We start from the raw sequence: 18,572 nt of genomic DNA, 5'->3' as shown, positions 1-18,572 counted from the left end.
TTGGTCAGGAGTTATGCAAATAAGCCAATCACACAACGGATCAGTGCCCACCTATTGTTCTCGCGTTTGTGCGTACGGTCTTGGAGGTTAGTATAAATAGAGTACGATATCGGACAATCCGTGTCACTTGATAAAGAGTTGCAGCGGCACTCAATCCGAAATAATGAACCTATTTAGTAAAACATGACTTGTCAGACAAAGCATCTGGGAAGTCCTTACACCTTGATATAAACACTTGTACACCATGAATATAATTAAGTGCCAAAACAGATTTAATAAGTCAGCAGTACAAAAGATGAATAGTTGCATTCCTCTTGTGGAAGAGTAGGATATAAAATAACCCAGTATTTGAATATAACATAAATACTGGATTAAATACATAATGTAGGATCTAAAATATCTCAATCCACAATACTTCCTGTGAAACGTGACAATCAATATACTTTTCTAGAACGTAAACAAAGGTAAATATCACATTCTGAAATCAATATGTCAGCGTGACATAACATTTGTAGATGAAAAATAAAAGTTAAGTGTATACATTGATCTCCTAATGTAACTTGTATCATTAAAATGCTGTTATGTGTGAGTAACCAAGAGTGATAAATTAAACATAAAAGATCAGTATGTAAGTGGTATCATGATTGTCTCAATAAACAATAAATGATTTTATTGAAAAAAACATGATTACCCCCATTATGTTTAGAATTCATAATTTAAGACAAATTAACTCATTAACAGAGTAACTCTTGATTTGCTTTAAGTTTAAAAAAATGGGTTTATATATCAAAATACTGACCACTTCATAATCAGTATATATCTATTTTTAGTGTTTATTATATTTAATTCAAAGAGTACTATATCATCAGTGAGAGTACATTACTTTGACATTAACTATAGTACTGTATTATTACACAAGAAAAATGCCTCTGGCAATCTCGCTGCATTACGCAATTCAATATACATGTTGCAGCATTGCTGACTTTTAAAGCAACTAAGGTTTTAAAAATTTATAATTTCAATACAAAATACTAAGTTTGTTGACCTCAAATGACCTTGGAACTTGATCATGTGACATGAAACTCTTGCAAACTGCTCAGTGATACTTGATTACTCAACTTATCAATTTTCATGAAAAAGATCCATATTCTTTCAAAGTTATGACATTTCAAAAATTTAAATTTGGTGAAGATCATTGTTGATACCATAACATGGTGAAAGTTCATTAACCCTACATGACCTTTGACCTTGGTTATGTGACCTGAATCTCATGCAACATGATCAGTGATAATACCCTCATGTTAAAGTTTCACAAAATGGGTCCATAGAATTTGAAATTATGATGACATTTCAAAAAAATAACTTTGGTTCAGATAGGTGGTGCCTATGGTTTGCTCTGTTATGCAGGCGAGACAAAACTGATGTCCCCTTATACCCCCCCCCCAAAAAAAAAAGCCAAAGATGTAACATTTCATTATCCCTAATTAGTTATATCCACACCTACTCATTTTTTTCATGCAGACCTTTTTATTTCTTGTGTTAACACAAAGAATACCTGCAAACCTTTCTTCAATAAAGGTGCAACTCCATACCACTATAAAAGATTTTTCAATACATAAGTATCGAGTCATACATTTAAAACAAATCTGATGCCTTTATGTTCAATTGAATGTGAATTAGTTACAACAGTATTCACGGATTATAACACTATTCACTCAAAACCAACATGTTACCCCAATCCATTAAATTATATACTTAAAACCTTTTAAAAATTATCAAGGCATCTGCATACAAATAGCATGGAAAATATTTAGGCACTTCATATCCCTGATGATCATAATGCCATATAATATGAAAATTTGAAGAAATAACTATCATAGTTTAAGATTAAAAATCTAAGCTGCATGCTCGTTCACATTTTAGTAAAAATCATATTGCATATTTCACTTTTGATTACTGTGTAAAAAATGACTGTATAGAACTTTGAATAAAACATTTATTTCAAAATTTCATTTTCCTCATAAATTTCTTAATTAAATACAAGATGATATTATCTACTTTGGGAGTTTTGAAAAAATAGAGTTCTTACTCTAATCAATTTTGGGTACAGTGTATGTTTACCTACATGTATTAACATTTAGGGCTGGTGGGAAATATTTTTTCAAAATAATCGGTGTACCGGTAAATACTATCATTTTTTACTTAAATGTCATCACAGAAAATAAGGTAATTTTAGTAATAAAATTATAGATGCAGAAAGTTGTACATGTATGATTGTGCAAGCCTGGGAAGTAAAATGAAAAAAAAAAACCACCATAGACCAATGAGATGTAGTTCTAGAATTTCTACAATAACTTTCATCACACATACAGTATCTGAAAAATAAGGACCACCATGAATATAAAAGATTAAGTTATCTTTTACTAAATTAACTCTCAATGCCATGGAATACAATCATAAGGCTAAGTTAATAATTCTAAATTTTAAGATATAATTTACAAAGTGTAATTGAACATACATGTACATGCATTCACATTGGTACAAATTTGCTATATCTTTTGATTTGTTTAAAAATATCTACACTAATTGTAATTCTATATAATAGTACTATAATTGTACAAAAAGGAAACAAAAAAACATTCATAGATCAGAAGGCATACTGTTCAATATAAGATACATATTAAGTACAAATATATTTGAATGCAGTAAAAGAAAATTACCTGCTAAACAAAATTTAATACCTGATAAAAAGTAAGCTATGAATATAAAATATATATAAACACAATGTAGAAAAGTTGTTGACAAATATTTAAAAGGCATTTTCAGGAACAATGCATACAATTCAAGACAGGCATCATGAGAAAAATTGTGACCAATAAGTGTAGTTTTTTCAGGACAAATCACAATCAAGCAGTGAAATTTAGAAACAAACAATTTTTCAACAATACCATTCAAATGAATTTTAATGAACATGTACTTCTTGTCACACAAACATATCAATCAACACATTTTTAAATACCTTAGGTAATACCTCAATCACATTTCCCCTACGGCGAGTCAAAAACAGCCGTTTTAACATTTTTTGTACCAGCTACATATACTGTACATATAGGTAGTTTGAATAAAAATGAAAGGCTGTATTTTACTTGCCGTACGGCCGCCGTAGAGGAAATGTGACTGAGGTATTAATCTAAGATCATAAATACATTAAAGGACAAGTCCACCCCAACAAAAAGTTGATTTGAATAAAAAGAGAAAAATCCAACGAGCATAACACTGAAAATTTCATCAAAATCGGATGTAAAATAGAAAAGTTATGACATTTTAAAGTTTTGCTTAATTTCACATAATAGTAATATGCACATCCCGGTCGGTATGCAAATGAGGGAAATGATGACATCACACACTCACTTTTTTTTTTGTATTTTATTGTAAGAAATATGAAATATTCTAATTTTCTCCTCATTGTCCTGTGAAACAAAGTTTTATTTCTCACTGAGCATGTGGAATAACCATTGTTTAACATTATATGGTTCAGTCGAGATGGTCCTTATTGTCAAATCTGTAAAAAATGAAATATTGTATAATTTAAACAATAAAAAACAAAAGAAATAGTGAGTGAGCGACATCATCGATTCTCTCATTTGCATGCGACTAAATTGTGCATATAACTATTTTGTGAAAAATAAGCGAAACTTTTAAATGTCATAACTCTCTTACTTTACATCCGATTTAGATGAAATTTTCAGCATTACGCTTGTCTGATTTTTCTCTTTTGATTCAAATCAACACTTTAATGAGGTGGGCTTGACCTTAAGTACATGTAGTCCATATTTTGTGAATTGTGATTTTACTGAGAAGAATAAAGTAGGAGGTACATGAATTTGGTGACCTTAAAAATACAATTGCTATCAAATCTACAGTATTAAAAACTGATAACCATACAATACAAGAAATTGTAATAAAAAGGTTTTTTATCAACATATTGTAACCCTGACATAACTCAAACTGCCTAATAAGATACACTAGCATTCATTGACAAATCTGAAAGTTTCTTTCATACATTGAATTACATTTAAGTTTAGAATGTAAAATCTTTTGAGATGCTGTTGCAACAATAATTGCTGGCCCAATAATTGTAATTGTAAGTTCAGACAGGAATCGCTGAAGATTTATAGACCATTACCACATTTATAAATTTAAATGTTGTTGTGAGACTGCTATACAGTGAGTGGCCATCCCACATAACACCGGCATTAAATGCATCTACAGTGGGCTTCCATTTCACCTTGAATAAACACAATTTTCTACAATGTTGATCCATGTCTGGTATCACTCTCATGAGGTGAAACTTTGTACATGCATTGACATTTCGTGTTACTGCTTACATAAAATCATAAGGAGTTGTAAAAATTCTTCAGTAACAACTTAGCCAACATATATTGTGATGTCATTACAAGAAAATGCAAAAAAAAATCAAAACAAAATAAAAAACAATCTTTCTAATACAGTCTGCATGTTATCATGCTTTGTCAAAATAAAACAGTGCAAAAAGATATTCAACAAACAAAAGAGTAAAGGCTAATACTGCTTCTAGCAGCGCACAGCAATGCCCTATCCTTCTAAAGTGTTCCATAAAACCACTTAAACATTAAGCTTGTCAAACATCAAGGTGTTTAATACATGTATGTGTTTACATGTTGTTGAATGATCAGTGAATAATAGTGTAGCACCATCTTGTACATTACAGATATACCATAGGGTATGTTGAGGGGCAAAAAATGCATCTTTTGTGGAAGAACCTTTCCTGCACCAAAAATACTGCAAAATTTTGAAAAGTGTTGCAGTATTTTGAGGGCCAAATACTATATATTTTTTGTGTGTGGATAATACAGGGCTTGAATTATGAATGCACAGGGGCACGGTAATCTTTTAAAAGGGCACTTTAAGGAAAGGGAGGCAGTGCTCCCTTCAGGGTGCATCCAATGCCATTAAAAAGGCATCAATAGTTAAATTTACTTTCAAATGGGACACACAGGATTACCACAGGACATTAAGGCCAAAGGCAAAAAGGATGCTTTATTTTGGCCTTAAAGGCTAAAAATATTTGGAAGAGCATTAAGGCCACCACTTTTAAGGGCATCAGAGGCCATGGCCTTGGGTTGATTTAAGCCCTGAAAATGTTTTGAATATGACCATTTAATTTTCATCAAACATGCAGGTTTTTTTTGCAAAAACATAATAAAATACTAAGAAATAGTCTGCATCTCAGGTTTATGTATTGTTGGAGTAGGAATAGGTGACTCGTAAGATACAAACATTGTGTAATAAAGTAAAAGGGAAAAACAAAAAGACCAAAAATAATGTCATCGATAAAAGAGATATCCATTGATCGATTTCAATCAATTCCACCCCCTTTTCTTTGATTGTCATCTGGCATCTGTGTGTCATTTAAACAGTATTTTCAAAACATGTTTAACTTTTATTCAAAATGGTGAGAAAAATAATGAATTGAGGCACCATTCCTAGCATTATCCTTGTCAATACAAATTTGCAGTAAATTAGGCATAATAAAGAGGACTTGGTCATGTGACCTGAAACTCACAATGTTCAGTGATACTTGATTAACTCTTTGGCCCAAATTCACAAAGGTGGTTTTGAAAACCCACGGTTGAATCCATGAGAAAAATAATGAATTGAGGCACCATACCTAGCATTATCCTTGTCAATACAAATTTGCAGTAAATTAGGCATAATAAAGAGGACTTGGAAAATAAAAACAAAAAATACATTAAAATGATATATTATATAGATTGTGTGCTCACTGAATGCTCAGTTCCAGTGTTGTGATTAAAATGATTTACTGTTCAATCAAACATCTTCAACTAAAGCTAAAATCATGTCAAATTACCGGTGCAATGTTTTAGTTGACAACCAAGTCAAAAAGAACAAGACTTTTCCAAGGCAAGATGTCCTATAATTCGTTGATATTCAACGATGTACAGTACATCATAAAATGCAGTTTTACAAATTAAAACAAAACTCACAGTAAAAAATTATCCATGACATAAAATGTATAACTTTGAAATAAAATTTAAATAGTTGATTAAAAAAGGCACCATACTAACAATTGAAATAGAAAAGCTGATGACTATATTGCCCATATATGAAAATATGAATACAAAATTACTTCATAAACTCTATGAAAAACAAACTAATTACTGATAGAATAGAAGTACTATTATCATGACATGCTAGTTGAAATAACAGAAGTAGAAGGCACAGTTTGTGTTTTAGTCAGGGGACTAGACGCTCCAGGCATCAGGACTTCCATTCCCGATGGTTTGATGGAAAGTCGAAGTCTGTCATCCCTTTTGGTGGCATCCATCGGTAAGGCACCAAGACCAAGGTTCAGACCGGCATAGGTCGCATCAAGTTTGGCACTTTGCGGAACAGTCCCTATGGTAGAAGGCTCTAGCATATGATTACCAATGATGCTACTGGATGGGACGACAGGGCTGGAGAAGAGGGGGCTTGTGGGTAAGGCAGTTGATATACTGGTCAACGCACCCGTGGGTACCGTCACGTAGCTATAGTGAGGTGGTAAATTCGGAGGGTGTACGATGATAGGATAGACGATCACTCCATCGGATACGCTTGTCCCAGTAGTCATTGCCGTTATGGCTGGTACCGGTGGCACGATGGGTTTGGGAGTAGGTGCCGGTGGGGATATGGACAAAGAGGGCGATGTTGATGTTATACTCAAACCGACAGGTCCTGTTATTGCAGTCACTGAATTAGTACTATTCGATAAGGAGTCTGTTGATTTGGAAGAATAACGACTTGCGTAGTGACCGTGAGATTTTATATGTTTGCGTAAAGAGCTAGGGTCCGTGTATCGTTTGTGGCAGCCGTGCACTTTGCAGCTGTATGGCTTTTCCTCTAAGTGTGTCCGTGTATGCTTAAAGCGGTCACTTGAGTTAGAGTACCTTTTGTTGCAACCCTCTACTGGACACACATACGGCCTTTCACCTGAATAAACCAAATGAGATTACAATTTAACTTCATATATGGTATTTGGTTTGTTGGATCAGTAGACAAGACTTCAGAATGAATAAGAATCAGAGATAAAGGGATTTGAATCTTGAGTTCAACCTCACAATACTAAACCAAAACAAGACAAAGATATTAAAAACAAGTGGAGTGCCTCTGGCAGTCTCGCATGCATTACATGATTCAATAGACATGTAGCAGCAGCGCTGACTTTGAAAATGACTATAGAATTTAATCATTCACAAAAAACACCATTCATAATTATGATGATAAAATACTAAGTTCATTGACCCTAAATGACCTTTCACCTTGACCATGTGACTGAAGACTTGTGCAAGACGATCAGTGATACTTGATTACTCTTATGTTCACATTTCATGAACTAGATCCATAAACTTTCAAAGTTATGATGGCAATTCAACAAATACCTCCAACACAGCCAAAGTTCATTGACCTTGGTCATGTGACCTGAAACTCACGCAGGACGATCACTGATGCTTAATTACTTTTATGTCCCAGTTTCGTGAACTAGATCAACATACTTCCAGAGTTATGACATTTGAAAAACTTAATCTTGGTTAAGATTTTGTTTTGATTTCCCCAACATAATGTAAGTTCATTGACCCTAAATGACCTTTGACCTTGGTCATGTGACCTAAAACTCACAATGTTCAGTGATACTTGATTAAATCTTTAAGTCCAAGTTTCATGAACCAGATCCATAAAATTTCAAAGTTATGATGGAAATCAACAAATACCCCCAACATGGCCAAAGTTCATTGACCCTAAATGACCTTTGCATTTGGTCATGTGACCTGAAGCTCGACTAGGATGTTCAGTAATACTTGATTAACTTCATGTCTAATGGTCATGAACTAAGTCCATTTACTTTTTTAAGTTATGACATTTCAAAACTTAACCTTCAGTTAAGATTTTGATGTTGATTCCCCAACATGGTCCAAGTTCATTGACCATAAATTACTTTTGACATTGGTCATGTGACCTTAAACTCTGGCAGAAAAATTCAATCCTATGGCTTAAAGTAATGTTGTAACCCGCAAGTGAAAACCCGAACCGTACCGTCCCGTATAATCCAAAAATTTGCAAGCGGGACCCGCTGACCCGTCGGGTTTTAACCCGCAAGTCAATTTATCTTTGAAAAATGAAAAATATTATTTCTGCAATCCCCACACTATACAGGCTCAAATCTGGAAAATATATGTCAACTTCTACCTAGCCTAGAGTGAATTTACTTACAATTTGCAAATTAGCCTTTTACTCCGGAGAGAAAATGTTTTTTTTGGGTGACTTAAGTACTTCGTACCACGAAATGGATGCGCTCTGATCTCGGAATTGAAAGCATTACGCAATTACCTCCTCGGATCGGAGCTAGCGAGCCGCAGCTCAGCGCGCTAACGTATAACTAGCGATAGCCCAGGCTGCCCAGCAAGGATCGGCAATGTTGTTTTTCAGTCCAGGTCGGTCGACACGGCGACTCACAACAATCATAATTACAATATTCAATTCTATGGGACCTTGTCTATAAAGTAATTAAAATTGCAATAAATACGTGGATAATGATACAGTCATTTTTTTCTTCTCGTTTACCTCCATATTATTTCCTTCTGTTTTTGTATTTCATTCGATATGGCCGCTAAAACTCGATGTTCAGTTTCCCGTCGCCCGCCCGCGTTATGAAATTTGGCCCGCGTTTGAAAATCAAATTCTAAAAATAATTCATTGTTTTACTATTTTGATATAGATCTAGATGCAAAACTGATATAAAACATTAATATAAGCTTTTCAGTCACATAATTATTTGTATGTCTTGTAAATACCTGTAAATCCTTTCTTTTTCTTGTGAATGGAATGACACTGCATGCTCAACCATACCTCGAGGGATGTTCGTGCAGGGAGCCCACAAGAACACCGTTCGAGTTATGGTTGAGCTACCTCAATAAATCCCAGAGTCTAGTAACCTCGCGTTGGTGAGTTATCATACGGCCTAGTAACATCCAAAATAACTGATCTTATTTGCTAATTATAACTTATACCAGGGGATGAGGTAAATATCAGACAAAAAATCATCAAACAAAGCTAAATCTGTTTTACAGGGCCGACGTGAGGCTCACGCACGTACGCATTGGCGCTTGTGCTAGCTAGCCAGTCTGAGCTCTGTCTCTCTGCCAGAGCTCTGGGGGACAATTCGCTCTGTAAAGGCCTCAATGATGGCGATTTTCTGTTTCAGACAGAGTTTATATTTCGGGTATATTATTCAAAACTGCCAATAAAGTTTGATGATTTCTTCATTGTCATGTATATTTAAGTTATTAATGAGTTCATTCTCACCAAATTTAGACTCCCCCATAGAGAAATGCAATTTTCGTGGAGATCTGCGTTTTCAAAGAACTTCAGGAAAAGTAAGGGTATGTGGGCCTTCATTACATGGCCAAGTACTGGAATTAGATGGAGTAAGAAATTCATTTATATCCAAGTTCAACTCACAGTCTCACCCACACAAACACACCCACACCCAAGATTTTAAGCATGAAAAAAACTTTAAAAATCCTACAATATTAAACAACAAGTAATAATTAATTTAATAAGTGAACAGGTATTCTTCAAAATACAAAAACGTAGTATTTGAAAAGAGCCCCTGAAATATTACCAAAAAATTGAAAATGGAGCCCCCGTAAAAAAAATGATTAATTTTTCCGACTTCAAGTTCCACAGAATAAAGTGCGTTAAAAGGTTACAAAAGGTCAAACTTTCATCTTCTGAAAAACAATAATGAAATCGGTTCCTCATTATGAGCTGGAAAAAATGGGACGGGAAACTCAACATCGAGTTTCATTGGCCCATGCGGTTGCTTTTGACTGCGCTGCATGCACTGGCGCTGGCCTTTGAAAGAGCAACTCGATGTATTTTATTATGTTGAACTGTCTCAGACTCTGTCCTGTTCACTGTTCACAAGACAAAAATACGCCGGCATTTTTTAAAAGGAAATATCTACGTCTCTAAAAGAATCTGCCACGTAAGAAGCACATGATCTTAACTCAATTTTCATTGTGAATGTTTTTATTATGCGTCGTTACTTCTCCCTTTTTTTTCGCATGACGGCCTGCGGGTTTGAGAATGAACTCGGCCCGGCCCGCAACCCGCGATCGGAGGCATACCGGCAGGTTAACCCGTACCGCAACGGGTGCGGGTTACAACATTACCTTAAAGTAAACATCATTCTTTTTGTAACTGTAATCCAGACTGGAACTGGTTTATACCCATACAGAGATTGTAAATTCAGTAGTAAACCAATTAATAATTCATGCCAAAGTCACCAAATGCCACCCCAAAATACTTGATATTGAATAAGACGTACCTGTATGAGAGCGGTTATGGATCTTGAGGTTCTCCAGTCGTGAAAAGCTCTTGAGACACAGCGGGCATTGATGAGGCTTCTCATTAGTGTGTGTACGTACATGGATTAACATCTTGTATCTAACACACAAAAGAGAAGAGTATATTCACACTAGTCATACATGTACATTTATAGAATAAAAAATACAACATACATTACACTGTACACTTTTTTAGTATGAAAGGGGAAATATCACTTTCCATATATATGTACATGTAGGTATTTAATATTAAATCAGCACAATGTTGACAATTGTCATAGCTCATTAGCTCATAAAATCTATCAACTAACGCATAAAGAATGAGAGTGGAAGGGACAAGAGGAGAGGTCTTTTAATTAGGGGGGGGGGGTGGAAGGGGAAATTGGGAGTAATATTACAACCAGATGAACGATTCTTGCAAAAAATAGTCCCCAAAAGTTGTAAAATTTTCCCTATAAATTATCATTGGTTCAATACAAAGAGTTGTTTAGAAAAGAGACATGATAACAAATAATGATTGAGTTCTTTCACTGTAATATTATGATATAGGCTTATTGGTAATAGGCCAATAAAATAGAATTTGTATAAAATAGCAAGTTCTCAATTGATACGTGTACTCATTCCGGTCCATACTACATGTACATCAACACATGTGGCTCTTCAATTACTTACAACAGTCAACAATTTAACAATATTGCAGTTATAGAGGAACATAAATGCAATTTCTCCCTCACCCATGTTTGACAAAAACATTTATCAAAACCTGTCAGCAAAATAAAATGGCTCCCAAAACAAAAATATGAAAATTTCTAAGTAAGCAAAATCTATAATCCAGTCACATTCTTTTAACTAGGCCAAATATGCAAAATACACGTATGCACTTGACAAAACCCCCCTTCAAATACTTTCCCTACCTCACTCTACTCTTTCAAACAATGTCCATTTTCCATAAACACTGAAAAACACAAAGTAATGTTCATGCATCACCATGGAAACATGTCAGGAAAATGATAACCCAATTTCAGGGACAACATGTGGAGTGTCATCAATCTCTCGCTAAACAGAGCCCTCCATTGTCTAGATGAATTCTGACACTGTGGGATGAGCCCAGGTATGCAAACGCTCAGGTCAAATGTAATACCAGGGTCAAGGGTAACTTATAAAGAAGTGATGGTCTGTTCACATTGCTTTTTATCTTCATTGAGTTCATTCCTTTAAAACAAAGATCTAGTTTCTGATATCTACAGTAAATCTAACCTCACTGCATCTTATACAAGATCTAAACTCAATTCAATTCCATCAAGACCAATTTAATTCTTTAAATCTTTCAATCATCAAAATCAATGTGAATATGGTGTGTTCACATTGCTGTATCATCATCTGCCTTATAAATCAATAATGTCTCAGTCTAACCCCACTGCTTCTGAAATGCCTAATAAAAGATCTAATCTCAATTCAATTCAATTGAGATCATGCAGTCCTACATGTATCTTTTTCCAACAAAATATAATACAAACCAATGCATTCAAATGATTTCACTTGGCACAAAATCATGTTCATTTCCCCTAACACAGGAAGTTACATAACTTTTTAGAAGTGCTTCATCTAGCAGACTTGACATATAAAACAGTAATTGTTTTCCTCAAATGATACACTACCTCCATACATCTCAATCAATTTGATTTCATTCCAACATTTTAATTTGAATTAAACCAATGCATTCCAAATCCACTTTTCCATGAATCCATTTCTTTCCTCTGGCAGCCCCCCCCCCCCCTCAGCAATACTCTGCATCTTTGTCCATCCAAAGATGTCTCTCCTCATACTACCTCAAGTCATTTCAAATCATCAATTTTCAATTCAGTCCACTTAAAATCTTTCAAATTAAAACTCAATGCATTCCAAATTTACCTTGCATTGAATCCCTTTCCTTTCCCCTCAGCCTTCCCATCTACAGCAAGCAATACTCTTTATCTTTCTCCAGCCTCATAAGTCTCTTGTCATACTACCTCAATTTATTTCAAATCATATCAATTTTCAATTTATTCAATTTCAAATCTTTTAAATCATAAATAAAAATGCATTCCAAAATTACCTTGCATTGAATCCTTTTCCTTTCCTCTGGCAGCCTTCCAATCTACAGCAATACTCTGTATCTTTCTCAAGTCTCACATGTCTCCCCTCATACTACCTCAAGTCATTTCAAATCATATCAATTTCAATTCATTCCATTTCAATTAAAACCAATGCATTCCAAAATTACCTTGCATTGAAGCCTTTTCCTTTCCTCTGGCAGCCTTCCCATCTACAGCAATACTCTGTGTCTTTCTCAAGTCTCACATGTCTCCCCTCATACTACCTCAAGTCATTTCAAATCATATCAATTTCAATTCATTCCATTTCAATTAAAACCAATGCATTCCAAAATTACCTTGCATTGAAGCCTTTTCCTTTCCTCTGGCAGCCTTCCAATCTACAGCAATACTCTGTATCTTTCTCAAGTCTCACATGTCTCCCCTCATACTACCTCAAGTCATTTCAAATCATATCAATTTCAATTCATTCCATTTCAATTAAAACCAATGCATTCCAAAATTACCTTGCATTGAAGCCTTTTCCTTTCCTCTGGCAGCCTTCCCATCTACAGCAATACTCTGTGTCTTTCTCAAGTCTCACATGTCTCTCATTAACATGATAAACCAATTCTTCAAGCCTGTTGAATCTCTGGTAGCACGATGCCCATTTACAGACCTGGATGAGAGGAAAACGAAAACAGGATTACAAATTATATAAAATGAAAATAGGCATATTAATCAAACAATATCATGAGATACCTCATACCATCAACACTAAGTTGATATCATTACATTATGCATACATATCGAGAATGTTTTTTTTTTAAATAATAAATCAGGGGCTCAGTCATTTCTAGAGGTGTCCTTTTCATGCCACTGTGCTTATGACTATCCCCACCCATGCAATTATTGTTATTATTTTACCCTTACATATTATCGTTACTTTATATACGTGTAATTGCTGTATGGAAATAAAATAATCAATCAATATTACAGGCGAAACTTAATGCTTTGATATCTTATATACTTTTATCTTATCTATCTTATATTATCTTGAAATGATCTTTTCTATTCAAATTATATGAATGTGTATGTCAAAACACTATTATGATATGATAGTACAATGTATGAAATGAAAAGGCATTTCAACAGATTATTTCTCTTGATTATACAGTATGTACATGACAAGTTATTTTGGACGAGATCCTGACCAGATTCAAATAACTCTGTATTTTCCTTCTTGATAAAAAAACTAGGAATATAAAATTTCAGGATATCGTATGCATGATTTAATCTATTTACCAGTAATGTGCTACGTGTATTTTCTTCAGGTCTGTCCATGATTGGTTCCGGTTCACTCTTGTACTCATTTCCATCGCCCACATGGTCAGTATGGAATATGGTCCTGGTGTACCCTATTGAACTACTAGACTTGCTGGAAGATATATTGCTTAGCTATGCAGAAAAAAAAATAATATCCACAGTAAATTTAAGCATTATAAGAAAATTAAAGATTCACAGAGCATTTAACTTACACTATGCTAGTTAATCAAATTAATGAAATGTATACAAGTATGATTATTTACAAAAATAATAGATTTGCAATGGACCACCAGCAAATCAAACAGTTCACCTGCCAGACTACCAAACTACCCACTTGACTGAATGCCGAACTAAATGCCAAACAGCTGAGGTACAATTACCCAAGATGGTTGCATTGCTCAACAGACAAATCACAATTGAGGGTTTATTTGGTAATTTCAAGTTTGATGTTGGTTTTGGTATTGGAACCACATTGGGTGATTTCTAGTATGGTGTTGAAATCTGGTGTTGGTGTTGGGACAACACCAACACCAGCTACACCATCGTACTTGAAATCACTCTGGTGATGGGATTGACCTCAGAAAATATGACGTATTTCCGGCAGTTTGTGTTGAGCTCTGGTGTTGAATGTCGTCTGCTGAACCGAGCATTACAGCTGGTGTTGATGAAATACGTGCAATTTCCCTATTCACCAACACCAACCCCCAGGGATTGGGAAAATCGTGATTTCAAGTTCGGTGTTGGTGTTGAGGAACTGTAGTTCACGAACAGGAGGCGAACACGATGGAACACCCCCATAAAATTATCTATTACATCTAAGATGAGCACAAATCATTAGAGTTTTACACATTTTAATGAAAAATAATATTCATGCTTTCTGCTTATTGCAGTGATTTTAACCTGTGCATTCTGTACGATAAGATTTTACTGCAATTTCTTCCCAATTTCGCTTTCGTCGAGAATTTCTCGCGCAAAGTTGAGATGATCAGCAGCGCAACGCAGAGGCGTGACATCATAGGATATTGATAACGCGATCAGTATCGCTCCTCTGAACTCAGCTCGGTGTTGGGGCTCGGTTCAGCAGCCTTTTCATGCTCTCAACACCAACACTGAACACCGTACTTGAAATCACCCATTGCCTTTCATATTACTCCAAAACCTAATCTGAATTTACACAAATGATCCAAATAGCATATAGCTCAACACCAAATGTAACATACACCAAGACCAGTCTCATTTTTATTTTGGCGATGTGGCAATGCTACAATTGCCAAACACCAACAGGTCAACACCAAAGAAATCAGCCATTATGTCAAAACTCAAAGTGGTATCAGTTTATGAGAAATTGTTTATTTCCCTCATAACATGGCTATTCCTTGCCCAAAGTAATACCATTCATGCATTTTTATCGATACAAGCTGTCTGATACAGTTAGTCCCAATAATCTCACTTCACCATTTTTGAATGCATAAATCTACAGAAATGAAATTCCTCTGACTTACATTTATCATGCCACCTTTTCCACTAATCGCTGTCATATGATGCGCTCCATCTGATAAGCCACCTACCAGAAGGTTGTCCAACGAGACAGCAGGTTTGCTATCCATCTCAATGTTACTGTTCTCAAGTCTTTGGTTACCTTGAATAGCGACAGGTGTCAGCGATGACTGTTCACTTGATAGTTCGTTTATTCCACATCCCACTAGTACTGTTACTCCTGTAAAAAGATGAACACAAACAGAAGATACAAATAAACAGCATTATTGCTAATCAATTATCAATATCTCTATTTCATGATTAGAGGTGTATACAAATCTCTTGAGTAGAACAACATTGCAAAAAGTGATAATTCTTTCAAAGGGGAAACCAATTGTATTGTTTGTAAAATGAAACAAAAAGCAAATTACAAAAGTGTTCTATGGCACATGAAACCTCTTATTAAGCAATAGGGGTGTTAATTGCACACATAGAACAATATGCAACATTAAATATGTATACTTGATAACTCGATGGAATAATAGTCACTCAAAATCAAAGTTACATGATCAAAAACCACCTGGGTCTATTAAAGAAAGGCACTGCAACATACAGTCACTTGTCACTCTACGGCAAATCTCTTAATAAAAGATTACATGTATAAATTGCTTGTCTCAAGATATGTTACAAAGCCAAATAGTTTAAAATATATACACGTAGGTGATTGGAATACTGTGTCTGTAATACCCTTTTCATAAACCTATCCTCCAATTAGCCGCCTAAGAGTAATGCGGATAATTCAATAAAAATTGCGTTCACAAACTCCGAAAATAAGCCACATTATTTTTTACGAGCGCCTGTCCTGAAAAAGGCGGATAATCGTCATGACAACTGGACACGCCCCCTCCGATGCGGTTGTGTTGGAAAAGGGTGACCTTGTGACCGCACCATGGCAATTATCCGCATTATTTGGAAATGCGTTCATAAACTCAAAACCTTGTCCCGATGCTGCTATTATGCGGATAATAGCAGCATCAAAGTAATGCGGATAACTCTGGTCCTCCTCCAATTTTACGACCAAATTATGCTGCTACATGTATTAGCCGCCTAATTCATTTTAATTGGGTTTATGAAAGGGGTATGAGTCTATCAGATGACGCTTCCTTGACTGCTCAAACAGTATTAAAGTACTATTATTTTCAGAGTGGTTGGCAGAATATATGACCATTCCTGATCAAGAGAATGTGCCCACTGGGTATGATAACTGGCAGAGTTCTAAATTTCTCACACCATTTTTAGGCTATACACACAGAATCTACATGTAAAAACAAAAAGTGCAACCTCTTATTGTAAGGATGCACATTTTGAAACTGAAAATCAATACCCAATAGATGCTATGATAAGATCTATTGGAATTCTTACATTAACTGAAAAGAAAAACGTAGGTGCATCGATACTTGATTCTACAATTTCCCAGGAAGGCAAGTTAAGCACTTGAGGGGGCAAAATTTCCCACGAGAAATAATTGTTTTGTTTTGTATTGTCACTGTCTATTCAATTTTTAAGTCAAGTTATGCTCTTTACTGTTAATGCTGGGAAAAGGTAACAGACTCAACAGAGCATGCTCATTGTTATTGATTTTTAAGAATGGTACAATTTTTCACAAACCAACACTATTCACCAGCGTGATGTTATTATTAGTTGGATGAAGTTCCACGGCGTTTTGTGACTTAGAGAAAAATAGTGCATTTTGTTGACTAGCAACACAGTGTACTTTTGTAGTCAAATGTGTTGCTCACAATCTCAAACATTACAGCATGCTCAAAAATAAACCTACCAATCATTTGAATTCTATGATGTTGTGCTTTGTACCAGTTTGTGTTTGACATGGTTTGAATAAAATACTATACTACTACTATACATGTATTAAGCTGAAAATATTCCTGGATCTACATGTAAACTGATACATGGTAAACTGCCCAATAAATAAATCGTTTACAAAAAAAAAGCTAGTACACCTACAATGTACATGTATGTTGATATTTGGTGGTGTTGAATTTTTTACTAGATTGCAAAGAAAGCATGAATGCTTGTGAGCAAGTAACCAGAGGTTGCCTCTCGGGGGGGGGGGGGTAACTCACAAAATAAAGCATACAGGGATGTGCAGCTGGAATCGGTCACTTTTTTTTAAAGAAATCCCTAAACATGGGGTATGGTCAAATTTTAATAAATCCTTTATGGGTACCTTTCTGGCCAAAATTACCCATAAATATAGGTATGGGTTTTGAATATTCAGCCACACACCCACGTCCAAACCAAATCTAAGTACCCCCCCCCCCCCCCGGGTCCTCTCCAATGGACCTGAGTGAGGATACATAAAATGCCTTGCCAATGGGCACTAGCGCACCAAGTGGGAATCGAACCCGGGTCACCGGAATCCAAAACCCCCCCCCTCTACTGACTGAGCTATCGCGCCTCCTCTTTTTTTTAAAAATAAATTAATATAGCCGGGAGATTGGGGAGAAGATAAATTATTTTTCAAATATCATCCCCATTTGGATTGTTCAAGTAACACCAATAATTACAATTTAATATTTCATGTTAATGTACATGTAGGCATGTCTGATAAAAAAATTAAATACTTTATAAAAATAAAAAGTTAATTATTTCGGAGGGGTGGGAGGAAACTGATCCTATCTCTGTACAATTACAATATCTTCACAATATCTTTCATTTTTATCTCAAATTTTTGTATCAACTCTACAAAGGAAACATTAATTAAGGTCTGATTAATGATAATGCAATTACTCAAGAGATACCATCTGATTTGATCTCATTTTTATACTGACAATCGCAGACTGGGACTATCTCACAGGCTAAGATAAAGTATTAAAGTACAAGAGTAGAATTGAATTGTCAATGTATTGGAACACAAAAATAAATTCATAGATTTTATTGATTGAAAAACAGAGAATAGTAGGTCAGATATACAAGGGAAAACCCATTTGCTCATGGACAATAAAATATTCCAGGCTTGCCATTTGTATGGGTAAAAAGAGAAAATTCTTGCATTTTCGATTTCTTTCATCGCAGGGGATAACAGGGGCATGTGAACTGTTTGGCTGTCAATAAAATATGGGTTGTCATGGAAACTAGAAACACTGCAAGAAATGCCTTCTAAACCAAGAATGTGACATTAGTCATGAATGATGATCATTGGGGGTACGTGTGACACCCCTACCCAAATTTA

The 18,572-nt window shown here is 35.1% G+C and overlaps 1 protein-coding gene across 3 annotated transcripts in view; it reads right to left on the bottom strand.

Moving 5' to 3' along the window:
* Positions 1–4,883: 4,883 nt before the first annotated feature.
* Positions 4,884–18,572, bottom strand: part of LOC121411808 (zinc finger protein GLIS2-like) — a 29,387-nt gene continuing 15,698 nt past the window's right edge. Inside the window, exons 3-8 of one of the 3 annotated variants that reach the window (XR_005969545.1) lie at positions 15,349–15,563; positions 13,826–13,978; positions 13,048–13,199; positions 10,430–10,548; positions 5,711–7,032; positions 4,884–5,525 (exon numbers count right to left, since the gene is read on the bottom strand). Coding sequence is in view for 2 of the 3 variants with exons in the window: in XM_041604679.1 (XP_041460613.1) it covers positions 6,245–7,032; positions 10,430–10,548; positions 13,048–13,199; positions 13,826–13,978; positions 15,349–15,563 (1,427 nt within the window). In the remaining variant the exon portion in view is untranslated. Of the gene's footprint in view, positions 7,033–10,429; positions 10,549–13,047; positions 13,200–13,825; positions 13,979–15,348; positions 15,564–18,572 lie in introns of all 3 variants that reach the window. The other 2 variants (XM_041604679.1, XM_041604690.1) reach the window with 2 other exon arrangements.

This window comes from Lytechinus variegatus, chromosome 1, assembly GCF_018143015.1.
Source record: "Lytechinus variegatus isolate NC3 chromosome 1, Lvar_3.0, whole genome shotgun sequence".
NCBI classification, from domain to species: Eukaryota; Metazoa; Echinodermata; class Echinoidea; order Temnopleuroida; family Toxopneustidae; genus Lytechinus; species Lytechinus variegatus.
This window is presented reverse-complemented; position numbering and strand designations above follow the sequence as displayed.